The following is a 25274-nucleotide window of genomic DNA, read 5'->3' as shown; positions in this document are numbered from 1 at the left end:
TGCAACAAATTCCATACTGGCTATTGGCTGGGTTCGTTCCTGTAAGAATGAGTGCTTTGTTGTGTCTTGCAGGCCTAGTACCACCTAGCTCCTTGAAGCTGGGGCAAGTTCTCTGAAGGTTTTAGTAAATTCCTCAAGGTCAGATTCCTTAAAAGCTAAAGCAAATTCCTCCCAGACAAGATAACATTCAATAAAGACCAGTGAAGGAACCTAAGAATTCTAGAAAAGTTCCTTGCAGACAGTTCAGAGTTCCTCACATACTTGGTCAAGTTCCCCAAACATTGGAGCTACTCCCAAACAGGCTGAGACAAGTCTCCATCGACCTCTTTACGGGCGGGAGTCAGTACATCAAAGCTTGACAAGTTCCTCATGAGCAGGAGTGCGTTCATGAAGCATCTCAGAGAGGATGGGGAGTACAGCAATCTTTGGGGGTGCATATTATATTCAAAATAGATATAGGTGTGCCCTGGGACTCCACGGCCGGTAGGAGACAGACATTATACGCCTCATTATAAGGTATCGATGGTGTGATTACTCAAGATAATCTCAAAACCAATGAAGACGTATTTGTGGATTTCGTTGGCTTATATTTCAGCCTTTGCACTTGGCTCCTAGGCCTGCCTTTGCCTTTTCATTTAAAACAATTGCATAGGCTCAAAATCCCTATTTAGCCCTTTTTGCTTCAGCTTTTTTTTAAGTTAGAGTACCAGGGGTTTTCCCTGACCTCTGCGATAATGCTGTTCCGTCTTTTTGGTGCTGCACAAGAAAATGACTGAAATAGTACTTTTTCATTTGCAGAATTCTAGGGTTTATAGTGTGACTTTTCTTTCTTTCTGGAGTTTCTTTCCTCTCTTTAGACTTTTAGTTTTTGACAAAAATACATGAAAGGGCGTTTAATGCAAAGGTTTGACCATGACACACATATAGGTCTGAATTTGGATCACACTATTGGAGTCAAAAAATCCAGAACTGACAGCTAAAGTTAAATCTCTCATTGTAATTGGGAACAAAAAATTGAGTATCATTTATATTTCATTGATGCAAGTTGAGACCCATTGGAGGACCAATAGAACAGTGGCTATCGTATCTCTTTCATGCTTTCAATTCCAATTGGTCAAATTTAATTTTGATTGCTCCACCTGGAATTCTCACTTTCTGATGCCTTGAAATTAAACGCAAGTCACTATGCTGTCAGAATTCTGATTTGCCAATTGGAGCTCCATTGGAGGATGATTTCTGATTTTTTCACAATAGGTCAATATTGGCAACCTCACTATGATCTCTCGTTCCCACTGGGGATTCCTAAGATGGGGAAGGCTGTGTGCTGGATCCAACTGAGAATTGATCTCTGATCTAGGATTCAAACTCATGTTCCTGTGGTCTTAGAGTCTGGCTCCCATGGATCTATCACTGTTTGAGCTATGGGCTCAAATATGAGTCCACGGACCGCCTCTGCCCTGTCACCAACGTCAGGGAACTGCCGTTTCCTGGTGGTGACGCGGCAGTGTAGAGGCAGCAGTATGCTTGGCAGGACTGCCGCGGTCCCGTCAAGCATATTACAAGTTTCCACGCCTCCATGGTTTTCATGGTGCTTCCTCCTTGATGAAAACCGTGATGAAGAGGAAACAATGGGGGTCCTACAGTGCCCCCTGTTGCCTCTGGCCATGGGTGCATGCAGGGGGGCACAACATGTGTCCCCCTGTGTGCATGCACCCATGTTCCTGCACTGCATGGACGGTTACACGGCATGGACTTTACAGTCCATGCCGTACATTAACTGTTTTTGGCATTCCCACTGCAGTGCCCATTTTCAAAGATACCACAGTGGGACCGTCCCAAAATAAGCCCGCAAGACACAGGAAGCACTCGTGATCTGGCAGGTGTATGCTTGGCGGGACTGTCGCAGTTCCCCCAAGCATATTACAAGTTTCCTCTCCCCCACATTTTTTATGGGTTCCCCCTCCATGAAAAAAGCCCGCAAGACATAGGAAACACTCATGATCCGGCAGGCGGCCCGACCACGGGTTCGGCGGTGCGCGGCAGGGCGGAATCGGTGCCGCACCCCCTGCCTCGTAATCATGCCCTAAGAAACGGGCTTTCAGAAATGTACAGTTTGGCTGCAGATAAACTCTCCACAGGCCTAAAGACTTTGATCTGTTTCCTGCTAGGAAGAGACTCCATGCTCGCCACCTCCATCGGTCCCCTTAAGGGGTAGGAAACAAGTGTTCCTCAATTAAACATCCAGCTCAACCCTAATTTGAACCCCATGAACAGACTGAGAAACACTGAATCAATGCCAAGTTTTTAATACTAAAAGAAAAGATCTGATCTTACTTTCTCTTCCAATATCCCTGAAGTTACTAACTTTACACAACTGCAGATTTTATACTGGACAATTGTTGCAGAGAAAAAAGTATAAAAGTCAGAATTTGCAGCCTTTTTGCAAAGTATTTTCTTCCGGCCTTTGGTGTGGCTATTACTTCACAAGATATGACAATTTTCCTAAAACACCAAGATACTTACAGTGATGAATTCAAGCTTTTTTCTGTTTGTGTCTTGTTGAAACGTTTTTCACAAACTTTCTAAATCAAAAATAATACACCTTCACAAACTTTCTAAAACGACAATAATACACCTAATAATTTGGGTTGTTTTTCTAATTACTACAAAATCAATTTTGCAATGGTGCAAACATCAGTTTGAAGTGCAAATATTTATGTTTTAAAGAAGTAGGTGCAAAAATGTTTCAAATACAGGGCCAGATGTACGACGCGCGAAATAGCGCCTTGCAATTTGCTAGTTTTTTGCAACTCACAATTTGCGAGGCGCTATTATGCATGTACAACAGTGTTATTTCATTGTTTTGCAATTCCCAATGGGTCACAAATTGCGAGGCTCATTAATATAAATGAGCCTCTCGCAATTTGCGAGCTCATTGGAAATGCCAGCCCTCCCAGGGATGGTGGCCTGCTGGGCTCAGCAGACCATTTTGTCTGGGACTGCTTTTTAATAAAGCAGCTTTTCTTTTTTTAAATGCAGTCCATTTTCCATAAAGGAAATGAAATGTTTTTGTTTCATTTTTTAAGGGCAGGCAGTGGTCCCTGGGAGCACTACCTGCCCTTAGAAAATATTTTCCCCCGCATTTGCAAAGGGGATGGGGTCCTCTTGGTACTCCTTCACTTTTGCAACCCCATTATCACCCTCTTGAAGACGGTGGTAATTTGCGAGTGTTTTACGACCACAATTACGGTCGCAAAACATTGGTACATGGGGTTACGCTAGCTATTAGGAAGGGAACGCCCCTTCGTAATAGCGACTCGCAATTTCAAAATAGCGAGTCGCAAATAAATTGTGACTCGCTATTTTGGAATGGTACACACCCCTATTGGTTTTTGCATGCGCAAACGGGTTCGCAAACTCGTTTGCGCATGCAAAAACCGTCGTACATCTGGCCATAACTTCACAAAATGTTCAGGTTTCAAATGAAGGAAAACAATTTCTGATGGAAAACTATGCTATCTATTATATGTGTTAGAAAATTGAAATGCCTATCTTCTAACATGCGTTTGTGATTGTATGTTGGAATATAATAGTTAGAATGTTGTCAGACATCAATATTATGCCCTAAATATTGTTTACAAGAATTGGCCATACATTTTCTTTATTAACTCAAATGGGGTGATATTTTTGTAAACAATATTTAACACACCGTATTTACGTGAAGCGATACTCTTACTATGATAGTGTGGTACCACACTTATTCATTCGTTATTTTGTAACCATTTATGAGAAACAACCTTCCTATGGGAGAAAAGGTGGATCCCAAATTTGGTAGGAAGCCGAATCCCACCTCCCACACTTACCATCATTGGAATATTCCATGCCATGTAAACGTGGGACTTGTAATCGTCCATCCACACCTCCGCCGCTCGCAGGGCATTGCGTTTTGCATAGTAGTCAATATCATTGTTGTAGGGCTTCTTGGTACGTTCAATGTGGGCAACTCTGGAACAAGGGAGGACTTCCATGCTCCCTCCGCACTGCCACACCTGGTGAAAAGGGAAAGATCAAGGGATAAGAAAGATTCTTCTGCAAAGAGCTCACGCGTCCAATAACGTACGTCAATTGAAATTAGAAGCCGAAGAAATCTGATGACCCCCTTGGCAACTTGACAATATTCAATTTGGGAATATAGTGACTGAAACTTTTTAGCACACAGAGATCTGACATTGTTTGAGTATTTTAATCTGTGTGGACCCATAATGTCCTCTTTTCATTTCTATAGGTGCATAAGCATAGTTCTCTGTTTGTTGCCCTGGTCAGTCACATCACCCAAATTGGCCTCATTTGCTTCCTCTCCGTTGTCCCAAAGCCCTCTGAGGGTACATAGTGGACCTGCCGGGCGTATGGAAACCAAAATCAGCCCTCGCAAAAAGATTCAAGCCAGTCCCACGCTGCGGGATGTCATGAGTTGAACGGAGCCACTGAGGTATGGAAGGGTCATGACCGCCCATCTCCTGAAAGCAGCACCCTTGCTTGTTGCCTACTGGGGAATGCCGGTATGGTAGAATGCCCAATCCGGCAACAAGTAGGAGAGTTCACCGGTGGAGCTTAGCCAGAGCTTAGCTATGGATATAGTAATGTCTACTCTCTGTGGAACTAACATAGCTAGCCAAAGAACTCACTTGCAATGCTTGCAACAAAATATTTTACAAATCACAGAAATTTGATTGTTGAGGGATATTTTAGAACATGTGTGTATTTAATTTCCAATGCGATGAAAAAGCAAAACATGTTTAATATTTACAATATTACTTCACATCAGTTCATTTTGAATGACACTCTTTCTAATACATACATCATAAGTACAATCCCAGAATGCAAACTTCTGTTGCTTAAAATCATGGATGGGCTGGAGGCTTAGTTAACACCAGATACTTGTTTACTTAAATGTTAAAATGAGCCCAGGTACAACCAGTAACCAAGAGGCTCAATGTCATTTCTCTAATTATATCTATGACTTTGAACATGCATGTCTAGTTCAGAACACATACCGCCCTAATTTAATTTCCATGAGCATTTCAATTTGTTACCACATAGTCCTTTTTCTATTTCTAAAGTATAAGATGTATTCTTGTTGTATGGTTGGTGGAAATACACCTGGAATATACACTAGTCATCAATCGCTGCCTGCTCCTTACTGGAATCACGTGGTATATATTCTAGTTCAAAGCATGGGCACCCAGATTTTGAGGACAACCCTCTCGACCTTGTGGAAACATTGCGCTGCTGATTAATATATTCATAGTCTTAAAGCCTGATTAGTAGATAGTGAAAATATTCTAGCAAGTGGCCAGTAGGTCTCAGAAGGCAATTGGCCCTGAATCCTACAAGGAGTTTAGTTTACAAAGAAGCACCTGGACCCGTTGGTCTTGAATGGGTTGGCTAGTGTGGCAAAGGACTCTAGTAGTCTTGTGGCTGGTTGAGCAGCTGATGTGTATGTGAGCTTCCCTGAATTGTTTACTCATCACAGTGGCGTAACGAAACTTGAGGGGGCCCCTGCAAAGTACATGGAGGGGGCCCCCCATTCTCTGCGCCAGTGAAGAGCTCTCAGGCCATCGACCCGCCATACTGCAGGGGCTCACCCCAGCCATAAAAAAAGGATTCTGGTTCCTCCATTGGTCACATCCGCCCTCTCATCGGGCGATTTACATACATCAGTAAATACTGCTGCTACGCCCTCCAGCAAAGTTACATAACACTGCCTCCAGCCGGCCCACCAAACACATCCTCCAACTTGATGACCCACCTCCAAGCGAAGCCCGCTCAGTCATCAGTTCTTGGTTGGAGAAGAAAGGAACATTCTCTGTTGTTAATTGATGGAGGCCAACTGGAAGACCGTGGTGGGATTCAACGGGAAGACTTTGCCAGAAATGCGGCCACTAATGTAACAAAGCACCCTGTCCACTGTCAAACCATAGGGCTGAGGAGGGGCTTGGCTGACCCAGGGCTGTCAGTGAGGGCTAGGGGTCATATTACCCTCAAATACTCTCGTTCTTGGTTTGTAAAAGAAATATCACAGTAATCAGTCAGATCTCAAAGATTACCAAAGGAATATTGTTCTCTCAAAGCAGTACTTCATACCTGCTCAGCCCAAGCATTCCGCACTCCAGTTCTATAATTCTTGTTTCTTTGAGTACTTTGTCGGACATGCAAGTATTGAAGATGGTACAGACAGGGCAAAATCGGACTCCTTCATAAATAAAGAATTCTGCCTACCAAAATAAGCAATTTTTGCTTTCAATGTAAATTTTTGACACATAAAAGTCTTGTCAATGTGCATTAGAAATGCAAATTTGTATTTTTGTTGAGCAATTCCAAGGAAAGACTGCAGGGCAGGGTCTCAATGGCGCTGTCTGCATAATTAGAAAAGTGGGCTGGAGTCCCGCAGTCAAAATCAGCAAAGAGGAACACTCACAGGAAAAAGAGGATCCTAAGAGGTAGGGATTAGTCATTACCCAAGGAAAGGCTGGGAGGAAAAGTATATACAGAAAGTCTTATCCTCACAATCTTAAAAAACAAAACAACTTAGCTAAATTTATTTGCTATTTTTGCAGTTGAGATGACCATGTCTCCCGGGTGAGATGACCCACTGACAGGCAATTCTCTGGCATCACCTTGTCTTCAGAAGTTACTTTGCCTCCTAGTGAAATGCCCTCAAGTCATCTTCACTTCATTCACAAAGGTAAGTACTTAGAAGGAACACTCACGTGAAACAGACTGCTTGCCAGGCAGATGCCCGCAGCAGGTGCCCGCAGCAGGTGCTGGGTGCCAGCTGTGCAAGTCCTCACACTTGGTGCAGCGTCTACCTCATGCTGTATAATTAGGCAGCCTCGCCAGCCCCCCCAGGTTTAAAAAAAAAAAAACTATCTATCTATCTATCTATCTATCTATCTATCTATCTATCTATCTATCTATCTATCTATCTATCTATCTATCTATCTATCTATCTATCTATCTATCTATCTATCTATCTATCTATCTATCTATCTATCTATCTATCTATATATATATATATATATTCACTGAAAAAAACATAGGTTTCACACATGTTATAGTTAGCGGAAATTTTACTGATAAAAAACCAATGAAATTGCCCTGTTATAGTTAGTGCTGGCAACTATAACTCACGCGACCGCAATCCTCTGCTGATGCTAATACTGTATTTAGACACTTATTTGCCCATGTCTTCTTCCATACATTTTTAGCTATACATATATTACAAATATTTTTTTTTATAAAGACACATATGTCATCAGCAGAAGATTGCGGTCGCGTGAGTTATAGTTGCCAGCACTAACTATAACGGGGCAATTTCATTGGTTTTTTATCAGTAAAATTTCCGCTAACTATAACATGTGTGAAACCTATGGTTTTTCAGTGAATTTGCAAGGTTTTTTAAATGCTAATTCCTAACTATAACGTGTGTGAAACCTATGGTTTTTTCAGTGAATTTGTACGGTTTTTTAAATGCTAAGTTACTTTACGCCATTCGAGGCGTGCGCGCCCACTTAACGCAGTGCGTTCCGTGCACGGTTTTTATCAACTTTAATAAGCCCTGTACATTTGGTGGCCTTCGGCCACCAAAAGCACAGGGGGTGGGGTCAATGTGGATAGTGTTTTTTTTATTTCGATTTTATAATTTCATGTTGCCAAAATATAGTTTTTTTACTGATGTAATAAGCCCTGTACATTTGGTGGCCTACGGCCACCAAGAGCACAGGGGGTGGGGTAAGTGTGGATAGTGTTTTTTTTATTTCTATTATTTACCGTACGCTTACGGTTGCCAAAATATAGTTTTTTTACAGATGTAAAAAGCCCTGTACATTTGGTGGCCTACGGCCACCAAAAGCACAGGGGGTGGGGTAAGTGTGGATAGTGTTTTTTTTATTTCTATTTTTTACCGTACGCTTACGGTAAGCGTACGGTAAGCGTACTCGGCGAAATTGCCGAAAAAAAAATAAAACCGTTTTTGCTCTTGGGGGATGTTTGGGGACTCCCTCAACATGACTATGTGGGAGGGAGTTGTCAAAACAGCCCCGTAACATGTTTTTGGGCATCATGTTTGATAAATAACACTCAGTGCGAGAGACAAAATGGCGGACGCCGCTTCCTGGTTTCGGCCGATTCGAATGTTTACTAAGATCTAAGAGCCAATCAGAATCGCGCTCGCGCACGCCACCGTACGCGTACGGTAAGCGTACGGTAAGCGTACCGTAAGCGGGCTCAGATATATATATTGATTTAAAGGCTATTTTCTCAGAATCTACTGAACAGATTTACACCAAACCTACAAAAGGCACTTCCTTGACCTACGGACTACCTCTCTGCCAAATTTCTAGTAATTCTGTTCAGCCGTTCGGGCTGTAGCTCGTTCTAAAGGTCCTATGGAAAAATGCATGGGAAAAACGCGTTTTGGGACCCCCCTTTTATCTCAGCCCCCGCTTGACGAATCCCCCCGAGACTTTCAGGGTAGGAGCGGAGCGTAGCGCCCCACCTATTTTGAGAAATTCGCGAGGATTCATCGACCGGCGCCAAAGTTATTCAAAATAGAATGTTGCGGATTTCCTATGGAAAAGGGGTCCTAACTATAACTACCTACTGGCGACCGCCAGTAGGTAATATATATATATATATATATATATATATATATATATATATATACACACATATATATATATAATTTAAGCAAAACAAATTGCCAACTTGTGTTATTAGTCCATAATGCTAATTCAGGCTTCTGTTGTTTTCTGCACCCTTTTATCATAATGCCATTGAAACCTTTCCATGGCACTGTACTCCCAGAACGTAGGAGAAAATAGAATGATATACTAAAAAACGATCTATGTTTACTACATCCAGAATTACTTTGTATAACGAGTAACATATAATGTATTTCCGGTGAGATTAGTCACATTTTTGTTGACCATTCGGAATATCCGGCTGGATTTTACTATCTGTGGCTTGATAAGACCACAAAATGTGTTGTGTTATATTTTATTATATTATATTGCATATTATTATATTATATTGTATTATGTTAGATTACATTATATTATACTATATTATACTATATCATATTATAACATACTATATTATATTATACTATAACATACTATGTTATAATATATCATAAATATTATACTATATCATATTATAACATACTATATTATATTATATTATACTATAACATACTATGTTATAATATATCATAATATATTATATTATTTTATAACCATGATGACTGACTCATGTAGGTGACAAATTGGTACAGGAGTGATGCACAACTGCTACAAACCCTACAAGGATCAGGCATGCACACCCATTGGCCCAGCCACACACCCATCCTCCCCTGCATACCTTAGCTGTGCAATTGTGCATTTCTGGGTCGCACCTGCAGCTTGCTGCCCACTGCTGAGCAATACTTTCCAGATAGGTAATGAATGCAGTCTGACAACAGAACCTGCATCTCTCTACCGAATTTGAGTGTTTCCCAGATGGGTTCCCGGATTGGACTATGCAGTGCATAAGATATTCAAATATTTGTCTCAGAGGGAGCTCTGACTTTAATAAATCCCTTTTGAATGCCGCTGTGTTAGCAGCTCACCATGTAGTTATTTGCATTGTAAAGGGATATTGTGAGGAAGGAAAGTCTTTGGTTATAGGCATGTGCCATGCTCCCCCTCACAGTAAATACTTATTGAAGACTTCTATGTGCAGTTAGTGAACCCATCATCTCAGGAGGGGGGAGCAGGAAGTGCTGTGTGAAGGGTACATGAAGTCAATGGCATGAAGTGTAATCGCTGAATCGCTGACATAGAGCTCTGGGCAATATAGGCAGCGCTTCCAATTTCAACAAATAAAGAGGAAGGAGTTATTGGCAGAAAAAATGAACGCAAATGGCACAACCAGTAACACAATTGTGAATTTAGTGAACATCAAACTGTCTAAACAAGAAGAAACCATATTGAGCCTCGGATTATCATATTCATTCGATTATGCAGCCACGAGAATGGATGTGTACAAAAGTGTCAGGAAATTAAAACTTAAAAAATATCACATTCAAGCTAAAACGCAAGACAAACAAGAACAACAAGTATCTACAGACCTAAAGAGGTATCTCAATCTTTCTCAATCTGATTTACTCCTCCTTGGAGAAATGGAGGAACTGTGGGAAGGGTGTGACACAAGACATCAAAGCGAAGGGGCAATAAATACAAACAGGGAGAATTCAAATTCTAGGGAACAAAGTTGCGGTACACCTTGTAATGAAGTCAGGAGACTCACAAAGGTAAGATCGGAGAGAGGCTTTATTCAGCAACCCCATCCATCGTAGAGGCAGGCCAACTGACAAACCCAGAACTCTACAAAGTCCTGGTTCCACACTAGAACATGGAACGTGAAACCAGGCCACATCACACTTCTTCCCCTTTACATTTGAAATACATTTTTACAAGAACATTACAGCAAGAAACCCAAACACAACCCTTCTTTCCCTTAAAACAAAGAAAAGAAAAGAGAAACAAACAACATATCAGTAATACACAGTAAATACATAATTAACTTCTCACAAAATCCTTAAGATAACTTGGGCTTTTGCAGACTCTAACACTCTTACGTGTAGCATCACACTCCAAACGAGAAGAGACCCCGACAAATGTCTCTGTATCACATGTATTGTCTATAACAAGAACTACACTACTGTGATTCCAAATCCAACCATCATTGGTTTTGACAGCGTTCTTGAACAGTTTCACCACACTGTTTTCACAAGTGAATTTGGACCTGTTTTGACAGCCTACTGGAGTCTTGACCTTGACTTTGTCACCAACTTTGAACTTAATAACCTTACCAGACCTACGAGTGTCAAGATAGATCTTCCTTTTTTGTTGAAGAGCTAATTCCTTTACCCTCCATTCACCAATACTATTGTCCTTGAGACCTTTATCCAGAATCATCAGCCCTGGACACATGATGGTATTTGTAGATCTTCCCTTGAATAACTCAAAAGGTGTCTTCCCAGTTGAAGAGTGTGGTGTAAATCTGTAAGCAGAAATGCAACTTTGTAACTCATCCCTCCAATTTAAACAGTTGACTGTTGCCAGTTGTATCCTTTCTTTCAACGTTTTAATCAGTCTCTCAATGGTGCCACTAGACAGGATGATAAAGAGAGATTTTCTTGTGTTCAATTTCACACTTCACTAAATATTCCTCCATTTCACGTGAACAAAATTGTGGGCCATTATCGGATAGTAATGAACAAGGAAATCTTTCACGCTTGAAGATAGAATCCAAAAACGTAATTACACATTGTGTCGTGATGTCTCTCACCGAACTCACTTCAATCGATCGAGAGTACAAATCCAACAAAACAATCAAATAGGGAGTTTGGTGTTCACCATGAAGAGGGCCAACAATATCAATGGCCACTTCATCCCAAGGACACATGGGTAATCTCCTACAAACCATGGGTGGTTGTCTGGGCTTGAGAATTTTGTCGCTCAAAGAGCAAGGAACACAATCCCGCATCGCCTGTTCCACCATGAGATCCAAACCTGCCCACCAAAAATCTTGTCTAATGCGTTCTTTGGTTTTGGAAATTCCCATGTGTCCTTCGTGTGCCATCTGAATAATGTTGTTCCTTAAACTCACGGGAGGAACTAGCCTCGTGCCTCTTGTTAAAATGCCATCAATGACAACCATGGTTTCTCAAATCTGTTTCCCTTATCTTGTGACAACAATTCTATCACACCCAACATTTCTGGATCTTTCTTCAATTCTTATTTCCACTCATCCTCTTTAATCGCACCTAAAGTGATATGACACACCCTTATATCAAACTCATCCTCCTGTCCTTCCTCACAACACAGATCAGTAGAGTCCACAGTGTCAACTAGACGCGAGAGGCAGTCAGCAGACACAGTGGAAGACCCAGGAATATATTCAAAAAAAAAATTAAACACCTACAAGGAGATAACCCACCACCTGATCCAAGACCCTTTCTTTCAAAAATGTCTTTAAGAGGCTTATGATCCAACCTGGCAATAAAGGAGGTACCCCAAACAAATTTCTTAAACTTGTTAAGCGCCCAAAAAATTCAATGACTAAGTAGATTAGCTCAGCACCCTTCAGACATCTCAAAGCACACGCAACCAACTGCTTGTGACATTTCTCAACTGAACCATTAGAGCACCAAAACCTTTTTTGCTCGCATCAGTTATGATGTATGCCACATCACCTGGTCTAAAAGCCTGTAAATTAGGGGCTCCCTTGAGATCTTTCTTAACTCCTGAAAACTCTTCCTTACACACTTCTTCCCACACAAACTCTGTCTTCTTGCACAGCAAACTTCTGAAAAGACACGTTTTATCTGCAAAATTTCTAATACAGTTGCTATAAAACTCAGCCATGCCCAAGAAAGAGGAAAGCTCCTCCTTCGAACACGGCTCATTTAAATTCTCTATGGTGTCTACCGACTCTTTTTTGGGCCTGACGCCACTCACAGATATGTGGTGTCCAAGATAATCAACTTCACTTACCCCAAATTTGCACTTGTCGCGACGTATAGTCAAACCAGCTTTGAGTAATCTCTCCAGCACCTTTACTACTCTACAATCATGTTCTTCAAGGATTTTACCATATATCAACACATCACCCTGGTAACATCTTACACCGGGTACGCCCTTGATCACATCATTCACGATCCTCTGAAAAACAGACGCGGCTGACACTAAACTGAAGGGCATCCTTAAGAACTTAAATGCGCCCATGGGAGTTATAAACACAGTCAGCTCCTGTGAATTCTTGTGGAGGGGCACCTGGTGATGTGCTGATGCTATGTCTAAAGTACTAAAAAAACAAGCACCTTCCATGGTTGAAACCATTTTGACAATATTGGGAACCGGAAACTTGTCCACCACAACCTCCTTATTGAGATCACGAAGGTCCACAGATAGACGAATCTCATTGTTGGCCTTTCTCGCTACGACTATGGGAGCCAACCACTCCTTAGACTCAACAGGCTCTATCACCCCTGTAACGAGTAACCTGTCAATCTCTCCATGAACAGCCTCTTGCACACTAATGGGAATTCTCCTTACCTTGGCTGCAATGGGTTTTGGCACCAAGCTTAAGTTTAATCTGGTGACTATATCCTTTTAAACAACCTAATGTGTCTTTAAACAAGCCCTCAAATTTCTTTAATAACTTGTTGTCAATATTCTCAACTGACTGCACTTGCACAGGAGGATTACCATTAGGATTTAGGATGATACCCAGGCACACTAGGTGAGTCCAACTGAGCAAATTGTCCCCTTTCTCTGCCACATAAACCTTTGCATCAGTAAATTTCCCATTGCACTCCACACAACTCTGAAAATATCCTAACATTTTTATGGGTGTCCCACCATAACCTGTAGGTCATACATCGGATTTCAATAATTTAACTTTGGTTGAAAAATCTCTCTCAAAGGCTTCCTTAGAGATAAACATCGGGTGAGAGCATGAGTCAAATTTCATCTTCATTTTAACATCTCCCACCTTGACCCACTCAGAGGGATGTTCCACACCACTCTCATTCACCTGAAAACTGACTTCTCTCACCTCATTCTTGTTGTCACTTTTATTACGAAAACGACAGTTCTTTGTGAAATGACCCCTTTTCCCACAACAGGTACAAACCACCTTGAGAGCAGGGCATTCTCTTGCACTAGATTTGCGACCAAATTTGCCACATCGAAAACACGTTCCCTGAAACACCATTGCACCTTTCTTTTCATGAAACGTACTTGCAGCCTTATTTTCTTCCTCTCTATCCTTGTTATTAGCGGTGTCAGACTTATGTACCACATGACACTCAACCTCTTCTACTTTCTCAGCAGGAGAAGAAGATTTTCTCACTTTGCTCAACTCATTCACACATTTAAGCATGTGTTCCACACGTTTAGCAATAATCATTACTTCATCCAAAGGCAGCTCATCCTTTAGCCAAAGTTCTTCCCTTACTTTATCTCTGCTGCATCTTAAAACAAATTGATCACGTATTCTCTCTTCCACAAGCTCACCAAATTTGCAACTTGAAGCTAACTTTGTGAGAGCGGTCACAAATTCCTCCACTGTTTCGTCTTTCCTTTGCTCTTTGAATCCAAAGTAGTAACGCTCCATAGGGTGCTTACCTTAGGCAGATAATGCATATCTAATTGCTTGATACATATTTCATATTCATTTAACCCTCTTTAAACTGCAGGACTCAATTGCGGCAAGTTTTCTAACACCTCTTGCCCCTCGCCACCTAAATAATGAAGTAATAGTGCTTGCTTCCTCTCCGCACTCAAATTAGTACCACAAACACTTGCATAATTTTCAAATATTTTCCTCCATTTTTTCCACTTCACCGGAGGTCCGCCAGGATTTGACAGAAAAAAGGGGGGCACAGTTATATTCTGTATCTTAACTACACTCCTACGTGAACTTTTAATGAAAAAAAAGAATCCAATTAAATAACAAATAATAATTTTCCCTTTTTGTGTATCACTTAAAACCTTTTTAATTAAAAACAATGAATTATTTCTGCGACCCAGAAGGAAAGTTCCCACTATTTCTTTAATGCAAAGTCTTACAAACTCTTTTAATTTTCACAATAAAAGGTGTGCTTGTCACCGTGATGACAAGCCCGAAATGACAATAAATGCACATTTGACCGTAAACCCAGTACTTATTGGTGTGCTTGTCACCGTGATGTCAAGCCTGAAATAGCACTTAAACGAAGTTTTAAACCTCTTTTAAAAGCATTATTTGAAAACACTCGAAAAACCTGAAACCTCAAAATGGCCTCCGCCGACGTCCTCGTGCGAATATTAGGGCCTCTTTCAATGCGAGGTTGGGCTTGTTTCCTGCGCCGTGGATGATCAGCCTTTGGCCCTGTTTCTATGGGCAGTCGAGCTCAGGCTACATGCGCGTCACCCACAGTGAAGAGCAGACAGGCCCTGCGTTCCACAGGACATTGCTTCGCCTCAGCTGAACCCACCGAGACCTCCAGGGAGATATGCGAGAATTTCCCACTCCGCTCACCGTCCGCTCTTCTTTCCTCTTCGCCGGACTTGACTCCACTCGTCATCCACTCGAAACAATCCTGACCTCTACCAACACTTTCCTTGTGATGTTGGGGTTGCCTCTGCCGTCTTTTCCACGCAATCGTCGCCAGTGTAATGAAGTCAGGAGACTCACAAAGGTAAGATCGGGGAGAGGCTTTATTCAGCAACCCCATCCATCGTAGAGGCGGGCTAACTGACAAACCCAGAACTCTACAAAGTCCTGGTTCCACACTAGAACGTGGAATGTGGAACCAGGCCACATCACACTCCTATGCAACCAACACCTTTCAAACACAAATCTACATTTAACCCCTCGAGACTCCATCGATATATTCCATGAGACAGTTACAGCACAGATCAAAAAATTGGATAGGACCACACAAATGACACGGAACAAATTCAACAAACAGAATCAACAATACAACAACTTCATCAAAAAATTACAGGAAGTCAACAGCATAGTCATTCGCAACAGTGACAAAGGAGGCAATATTGTCATTTGGCCCCAAGAAGAATATAAAAAAAAAGCATTCAGTCAGTTGAATGACAGGACATGTTACAGTCGAAGGAGCGCGTCCAACCTCAGAGCAATGTATAATGAATTCCACAATAAGCTGTCATCATGGAAAACTAAGGGTCTTATAACCATGGAAGAATTCAAGTTCATAAAAAATAGAAAATCCAACTACTTCTTCTATGTACTTCATCCCCAAAATACATAAGGACCCAAAGAAACCTCCCGGCTGACCTATAATTTTGGCTAGGGAAGGGTTGTTAGAACATACCTCCAAATATGTTGACTTTTTCCTACAGGACTTTGTCAAAGCTTTACCATCCTATGTACGTGACACTAGCGAATTTATAAGGAAAATTAAGGATTTCAAATGGCATGATGAATATTTGTTGATTGCACTATATGTAACCTCCTTATACACAAGTATTCGACACACTGATGGGATTAAGGCAATAGAGCATTATCTGGCTCGGAGGCCTTCTCATTGTAACACACATAATAAAAAGCTGGTAGAGTGATGTTGAATTTTTGTCTAAACAACATATTCATGTTTAACAATTTGTTGTACCAGCAGACTGGAGCGGTAGCCATGGGGGCCAGCTTCTCTCCCAGCTATGCATGTTTTCACATGGGCTGGTGGGAGGAGCTGGTCCTCACATGTGAACATAGCCAGTACATTGATAAAAACATTAAAATGTGGCTCCGTGACATTGATGATTTGTTTGTGGCTTGGCAAGGAACATATGAGCAGGCATTTGATATTGTAAATACCATTAATCAGAACAATGTCAATCTACACTTCACGGCAACCATTACTGAATCTTCAATAAATTTCCTTGACACAAAAATGTACATCTGTGAGAACAAGATTGGGACCCATCTGTATAGACAAAAAAGACTGCGGGTAACTCCACTCTACATGCGAGTAGTTCGCACCCCAAGCATCTAATCAACAATATAACCTATGGCGAGATGCTATGCCTTAGAAGGATTTGCATGATACGGATTTAAAAACAGCTCAGGAAAACAGCAGTATGAGATTCCAAGAAAGGGGTTACTCCAAAGACATCATTAGCAAAGGTATATTAAAATCTATGCTGCAAACCAGGGAGGATTTACTTAGAGACAAACAGTCTTATACACAAATGGCCCTATATGTAAAGGTGTCAGAGAAAGGTCATGACATTAATCAGTTCAGAATTATTATGGGATACAGTAAACAACAGAAAACCTTTCGAAACATAATTCAACAAAACTGGCCACTGGTTTTAAATGACCCAGTGATAGGACCCCTGCTACCGCAGACTGTGTCCATCACCTATAGCAGAGCCCCTTCCATGAGAGACAGCCTGGTAAAAACAAGCCCAGAGATTATCGAAGGAACAATTTGGCTGCAAACAAACAAAGGCTTTTTCAAGTGTAAAACTTGTAAGGCGTGCCTCCATGGTATCAACAGGAACACGTACCATACCCCCTTCAGTAACAAGGAGTACAAGATTCAGAAGTTACTGATGTGTAAAACAGAATATGCTGTCTATGTGCTGCCGTGCCCGTGTAGCCTCCAGTACATGGGCAGCACCAAACTACAAGTACACAAGAGGGTGTAACAACATCTGCGTGCAATCACTAGCCAAGACAATACATACCCTGTAGCACGACACTTCAGGGAAGTACACAATTCAAACAATTTGGAACTTAAATACTATGTCATTGATGCAGTTCCCCTCAGCAGGCACGGAGGTGATAGAGAATGCAAACTTAGAAAACTTGAAACAAGATACATTCTACAGTTAGATTCTAAACACCCAGGGGGATTAAATGCAACTGAGGATTTATATACATGCTTATGATAACTATGTCTGGGTAACTATATGTTTTTTTGCAAACTGCATGGTTTTATCTATGACTTATAAATAACTCACAATTTTATAACATTAAGTTACAGATTTGTAGGACTTTTAGGTTGTTAATTATATGATTGTGAATTGCAATGTGTGTAATTATTTATATATTTATATATGGATATTTAAATTATTTATTTATAATTGCAGCAGTTTGCAGATCCATATTTGATATCTATGGCAACTCAAAACAATATTGCTTGATTGGGTATTCATACCGTTATTGAACTTACAATGAAATTGCCGAAGATAAAAAGCCAATAAACAAACCCCCACCTTTGAGCTCGGAAATTGTAGCATCAAATATGAACACGTAAATCCCATCTTTACGGAGTTATCCTTCGAGCACAAGCTCGACCACATATATATTTGTTATTCACTCTTCACGTTCAACACTAGAGCACTTTAATAATTTCAGTTAACTAGAATACATTAAAGAGGTAGATATACACAGAACAGCAATGCCGTTTAGGTGGATGTAACCTTATAATTTAAGTTTTATGCACGTTTGCCTAGTTTAATGGCATTTATACAATTATGTACTATGTATGATTAACGTAATACAGACAACTTGCTTGGGAACTTTATCATCAACAAGTACATGCTTGACAGATATCCAAAATGAGACATAAATTGTTTTAAATATGAAGGATCGACAATTATTCTAAATGTCATTACTGTCGCAAATTCGATGAAATGCAATATTGATATAAGCTGCTCAATTTTAGAACATTCAACTGTATATTACACCTTCATGTCTATGATTTTAATGTCAGGTGGTACTTTTTCACAATGCACTTGTCACTTTAAAAATGTACTCAATCTGATCCTGCCATGTCATGTGATCAAGGCTCGGACGAGCCGAAACACGTTCTGGTGACGGAGCAGTAAAACAACTTTAAGAACTTATCATTGGGTCCGTGTTTGGAGCAATCCAGGTGATAATGGAATGGAGTTATATATCTATCTATCTATACATATACATATACATATATATCTGGTTTGCTACTTCCTCCTTGGCCGCTAGGAGTGTCTGTTGCAGTGCCGAGCGTCCTGGATATATATATATATATATATATATATATATATATATATAAGTTCACACCGTTTTTCGCGTTGTACCTCTGCCATCCAATGGTGGTGGGCTGCCGGCGAGGTCGCGACCCCCAACATTTTCACACACACCAATCTTCCAATATGAGAGATTGCGCCGAGCCCAAAGTCCTTTTCCAGCGTGCTTTATTTAATTTGAAGCAATGGCAAACACTGCCCGACGCGTTTCGGAACAGCAGTTCCTTTGTCACGGGTCAATTCAAAGTTCGTGTTTACCATGTGATATAGTGCACCCGAGTGTAATCAACATTAACAAAGGACTACATCGCTGCCTCAAAAGTACGATTACAGCAGCGTCCATTTTGTAACGATCAATTCGTACCACATAATGCATTGTTATCGGTATAAACAAATGTAACTGATCATATTAACACATTAATTCAGCAGGATCAAATCATTTTCTGTGATAATATTGTTCTATATAGAAACTTACTCACTGCACGAATTTACATGGGTTCATTGTTCTGAACATCCATATTTGTCTTACAACAGTTCCACCCAAGTGGGTCCTACTTTTGAATGATTTACATTATGCTAATGTTGTGTTAATTCACATTCTACTTATTTTCAATTCAGCCCAAGTGGGCTAATGTTCGATTTACATATGCATATTTTCAATTCATGAAATAACATCGTCAATGGTAGCTTATTCCGTAATTCTTCATAACAAGGCAAAAGCTCCGTCTCCTACAAGATAAATAAAACCAAGTGCACTGATCAATAAATGATCTATTACCATACCATTTTTTTAAAATACAAACATCATTTACAAGAGGCAATCATGCGGGTTTATATTTTAAACATCAATTCATTAACCATGATTCTAATACATCTCAGCCGACTCTTCGTCTTTGTTAATGCCCTCAGGGTACATAGTTTCGTATTTTATAATCATTCTTGATTCTAATCTCCATAACTCTTGAATCCTATTACCACACCTCTCTGAAATAGGAATTCTCTCTAGGGCACAGTATCTAAGCAAACTCACATCTTTGTTGTGACATTCTTTAAAATGTCGGGCAATGGGATATTGCTTGTCTTCATTTGTTATTGCCCTCATGTGTTCTCAAATTCGCCGCTTAACCTGGTGGATGGTACTGCCAATATATCTCAACTGGCTAGGACATATTAGGGCATATACACAAAAGTCGAACTTACAGCTCAAATGTTTTGTGATAATAAATGGTTTCAAAGATTTGGATAATCTAATCTGTTTGCAATTCATACTATTCCTACATGCCTTGCATGATGTGCAGGTATAAAACCCTTGAATATTTGATCGAAAGTCGGTCTCAGGAACTAACACATTATGCATAACATATCTTTTACTGCTGGACATCTGCGAAATGTACTTCTAGGATTACTGTCAATACATTTTGCCAGCATTTCATCAGTGCTAAGTACATTCCAAAATCTTTTAAAACATTTTCGTGCTTCTCCTGCCTGGTTACTAAAAGAAGTAATGAATCTTATGGATTCTTCCTCTGGATTAGCATCCTCTTTGATTTTTAACAATTCCTCTCTTTTGACTTCCTTCACCTTATTACAGGCTTTTTAATTGTTTTTTGAGAATATCCTCTTTCTTCGAATCTATTCTTCATGATATTCATTTCTTCCACAAATGCGATCTCTGATCTACAATTGCGTCGTGCCCTTAGTAGTTCGCCATAGGGTATACTGTTTATGAGATTGGTAGGATGGCAGCTTTCGGCATGTAGTATACTATTTCCAGCTGTACTCTTTCGAAAAAGTTTACTTTCCAGTCGATTTCCATTGACTTTTACTTCTACATCTAAGAATTCAATACCATTCCAATTCACTGAGCAAGTAAACTTAAGATTTAAGCTGTTGTCATTCAGGGAATCCGCAAAATTAATTGCGTCCCTTTCCTCCCCTTTCCAGATACAGAATATATAATCTATGTATCTGGCCCAGAGGACGACTTGATGGTTAAAGGCTTCGATGTTACATGCCACCTGCTCCTCCCACCAGCCCAGGTACAAACCCGTGTAGCTGGGGGCGAAGCAGGTTCCCATCGCCGTTCCCTGGGCTTGACAGTAGATCACATGATCAACAATGAAGAAATTGTTTTTCAGGCAAGTAGACATCATACTAAGCAACATTTCTGTATGCATAAGGTAACAGACAGGCCGACCTTTGAGATAATACCTACAGGCTTCCAAGCCTAATTCATGAGTTATACAAGTATAGAGGCTATTCACATCCAATATTAGTAATAGCATACATTGATCCCAGATTACATTTTCAATCATTCTCAGAAAATGCCCGGCATCCTGTACATACGATGGATGTTCAGAACAATGAACCCATGTAATTTCGTGCAGTGATTAACTTTCTATATAGAACAATATTATCACAGAAAATGATTAGATCCTTTTGAATTAATGTGTTAAAATGAACATTTACATTTGTTTATACCGATAACAATGCATTATGTGGTACGAATTGATAGTTACAAAATGGATGCTGCTGTAATCCTACTTTTGAGGCAGCGATGTAGTCCTGTGTCAATGTTGATTACACTTGGGTGCACTATATTACATGGTAAACACGAACTTTGAATTGACCCGTGACAAAGGAACTGCCGTTACGAATCGCGTCGGGCAGTGTTTGCCATTGCCTCAAATTAAATAAAGTACGCTGGAAAAGGACTTTGGGCTCGGCGCAATCTCTCATATTGGAAGATTGGTGTGTGTGAAAAAAAAATATATATATGTATATATATATATATATATAAATATAGATATAGATATAGATATATATATATATATATTTATATATATATATATATAGCATAGCTTGTGCAAGTGTGCACTCTTCTAGGGAGCACCTGGCATAGACCGGTGTAGGGTAACAACCAAGGTAACAACCTCTCTCCAGGTCATTACGGATACTTTTTTGACTCCTGGATTTTTGTGTGATAGCCTATTGCATTCTGGATGTTGTAGTCTTGTTTTGTTTCCATTGAACTCATTACACAAACACACCTAAACAGTGATTTTTTTGAGACAAGGTCTGGATGGGAAACAGTGTCCATAATGACAGGGAGTGAGGTGGTCACCCTAGGAGACTGACACAACAGGTATTCATATTCACCACCACAGCTCTAAACCTATCTGCTTATATCTGCCCGCATCTTCCCTTCAAGACAGCCAGGTCCCTTACTAATACTCTCCTAATGAACAATCTTGACACCAGTTACCGTCTCCTAGATACACACCCTCCACACTCGAAGCATTCAACGTCTAACCAGGAAGTGATTCTCTGCAGTACAGTAACACAATGGAGAAATGAGGATGGATGCCTCATGTGGCCAATATTTTTTACCATCAACATACTTCATCAAGGCGAGGAGAAACTCTATGAGTGATATTTGATAGAACACAATCTATGGGCACTCGGGTGGAAGCAGTGGTTACGCCTTTTTTCCCCAGTTGGACCACCTAAGAAGTTGTCTCATCGATATTGTCACTTACATCATCTCATTATTGGACCTGTAATCCATTCACATGTGGACTGGGCCAAAAGTATATAATTGGGCATAAAGGGATACCTAGGAGAAGGTGAGGGATTGTAATCTCTAGTTAAGCCCCTGGTCACCCTTCTATTAAGTGCTCCCTGAAATACGGTCGAGCCCACCCTGACCTGTAGGAGTCAGGTGAACTTGATGATGAAGCATGACACCACTAGGGTGTGTGAGGGTTACATATAAAAAGAAGTTTCCCTTCCCCGTTCAAGTCATGCGGAGCTTGAATACCCACAAGAGGTGACCAATCACCCCTCTACACCGTGTCCAGTACATTATAGGCAAATAAACCCCCTCGAAGCTTGGTGGGATTCTTTTCCGTTATAGTGATATATTTAGGCATCTCCAAAAAGATATGGGTGAAAACCCTAAAGAGTTCAGAATGCGGGCATGCGATTGGCTATAGGACTCTGTGGATAGGACCATGTTTTGGAGGCCTGTTAGATACCACACTGGTTTCCAGTGACAACAAGGTTGAACTTTCAGGTATTATATCTGTTATAAAGTTCTACAGATGACTCAGTGCCTCAGTGCTTGAGGAACTATATGCTTCTATTAAAACTTTATGCGCTGCAGAAAAAGAAACTTATAAACAAATGAGTCTACAATAACCTCCGTGAATGGCCACACCTTTTCTTGAGAGGGTAGAAGGCAAACCGTCTTGTGCAGTTCACGTAAGCAATTTAAAGTCCTTCTTATTTTCCTATTTGCAATGACTTAACTGTCCACCAGCAAAACAGGCAAATGCTGAGCAGTGCCTAGAAGACAGGAAGCCTTATAGTGCCTTGTATGTGCTTTCATTCATTAATACTACACTCCAGAGCAAAGTGGCCTACCTTGTGACATAAACTCTCTTCAGATTTCCCAGAGACACATCCACCTCCCCCTACAATTACCAAGCTGGATAGGGGCCAAAAACACGGCCCTTTGCAAAACCCTTGCCATGGTCTTTAGAACAATGGTCAATTCCTCCAACCTTTCCTTCCCTCAAAACTCCCTTGCCACATCTCACCACAGCTTCTGCTCTCAACCAATCTTCTTCCCATTACTGTGTCCTGACCCCCACATGCTCCTTTGTATGTTTAATGGTTCCCTCTACTGAAAAACACTTGCCGCTGAGCTGTGAGTGTGTGCCACTCTTACAGTGCACAAAATTGTACACAAACGACGCATGATCCGCTAACATTGCTGACATCTCCCTCGCCCAGGTTTACCCCATGTTGGCCTTTCTGACTCTGACACACCCAGAACCGTACAATTTATATATTATGTGATATAATCATTGGGTGTGCTATCACTGTTGTCTTGCTTGCCACCAACAATTATTCATAACTTTATATATCAAATTCAGTTCTCTGTGTCTTTCTTTTTAGCCCGCATGTACAAAATTGTTTGTTCTCATTTCCTTTCAATTCACTTTTATTGTTTAGTGAATTCTAGGACCTTTACAGTATAACTTTAACTTTGAGTATGTCACATCCATTTTATCTGCATGATGAAAATTTGTTAGCCACAGCGACATTGCTTGAACTTCAACAGGATTCGTTACGCCAACAATTTCTAAATCTTTTTAAATCTTTTTAAAAGAGAAGGGAAAAAGTATCATAATAAAGATGATAACTAATAATTAATTCCTCTATAAATTCAAAGTAGCAGCTACATCAAACCCACCCTATATTTATCCTCAGCAGTTTCCAGTAACGTTGCTATGGACCTTGTAAGAGACCTACCATTATCCGTTCAGTGAAGAGTAAAAGATAATGCGACCTGCTTCCGGGTCGTTAATGCACAAAGCATCGGCTATTAGTACTTTTCAAGTATGTGTGTGTGAATAGGTAAAATTAAGAAAAAAACTCATTTTGTGAAGGGAAGAGTAAATGATAATGCGACCTGCTTCCGGGTCGTTTCTGCACAAAGCACAGGCTATTAGTACTTTTCAAGTATGTGTGTCTGAATAGGTAAAATTAAGAAAAAAACTCATTTTGTGAAGGGACAGGCATTATCAGTAGTAGATACATTTTCTTTCTTGGGTATCCAGTTTTCTAAATCTTGCTCTTGGAGCTCTTACTTAAAAATTGGTAAATTGAAATTCATCAGAAGCAATTTTTAGATGTTCGTCCAAAATTGGAAGATTGTGCTTCTGTATTAAAGCAAATGCATTAATCGCGTCATTTACAGGGCAGCGCAATGGGTACAGTAAAATAGCACATTATTACAAACACTGGAGAATAAATCCCTGCGCAGACTGTTGGCAGTACCCCAATCAACTCCTTCTTATATTGTTCATAGTGGACTTGCAGTCCCCCATATTGAAGACACCATTGACGTTAATGCACTTGTGTTCTGGCATAGTATTTGGGCCAAATCTGGAACCAAGTTCAGAAAAGAAATAATTAAGGATTGCTGGTCTCTAGATGGTAGAGACAACATTTCTTGGTTTGGTCACGGGAAGAGCATCTTAATGGTGATAGACCAAAAATTCTCCTTGGACGACCCAAGTATTTCATTCTACAGTTAAAAAAACAGAGCTGAAAATGCTCCTTTTGGGTTTTATGGAGGGTAGAGGAGATTCCAGGGAAAAGATAAAGTTACAGTACAAATATATATTAGAGGCACTCTGTTTAAGGACATTCCAATGTATCTATTAAATGTAAATAATACACAGGAAGGGTTTTCTCTTACAAGGCTTCACCTAGGCATTTTCATGTCATGAATGCATCCCCAAAAATAGGTGTGTGGAAGAAGAACTTACCCAAATGTCCCTGTAATGAAATATCTGTGCAGTCAACTGAACATTTGATCTTGTTGTGTAAATGTTATCAGGACATCAGGAAACGATTTTTAAAACCAGTATTTTTAGCTCAGAAATGGCTTTACCTTAATGATGCCCTGAATTATTTGTGTAAACTAAACACAGCAGAACTATGACCCACAGTCTCGACATTTGTTTTCTTATGCAATTAAGCGAAGGAACATGTGTGCTCATCTGGTAATATTGCACTGTGAGTCAGATTAATACGCTTATGCCCCTTGTGTACAGTATATTG

At 40.4% G+C, this 25274-nt stretch overlaps 1 protein-coding gene across 2 annotated transcripts in view; it reads right to left on the bottom strand.

Annotated features, from left to right (window-relative positions):
• GALNT9 (polypeptide N-acetylgalactosaminyltransferase 9) overlaps positions 1-25274 on the bottom strand; it is a 763825-nt gene that overhangs the window by 131047 nt on the left and 607504 nt on the right. For both annotated transcript variants that reach the window (XM_085633497.1, XM_085633498.1), the window contains exon 7: positions 3864-4049. In XM_085633497.1, the coding sequence (XP_085489623.1) occupies positions 3864-4049 (186 nt within the window). The remainder of the gene's footprint in view (positions 1-3863; positions 4050-25274) is intronic.

Source organism: Triturus cristatus, chromosome 11 (genome assembly GCF_964204655.1).
Source record: "Triturus cristatus chromosome 11, aTriCri1.1, whole genome shotgun sequence".
Lineage (NCBI taxonomy): Eukaryota > Metazoa > Chordata > Amphibia > Caudata > Salamandridae > Triturus > Triturus cristatus.
This window is presented reverse-complemented; position numbering and strand designations above follow the sequence as displayed.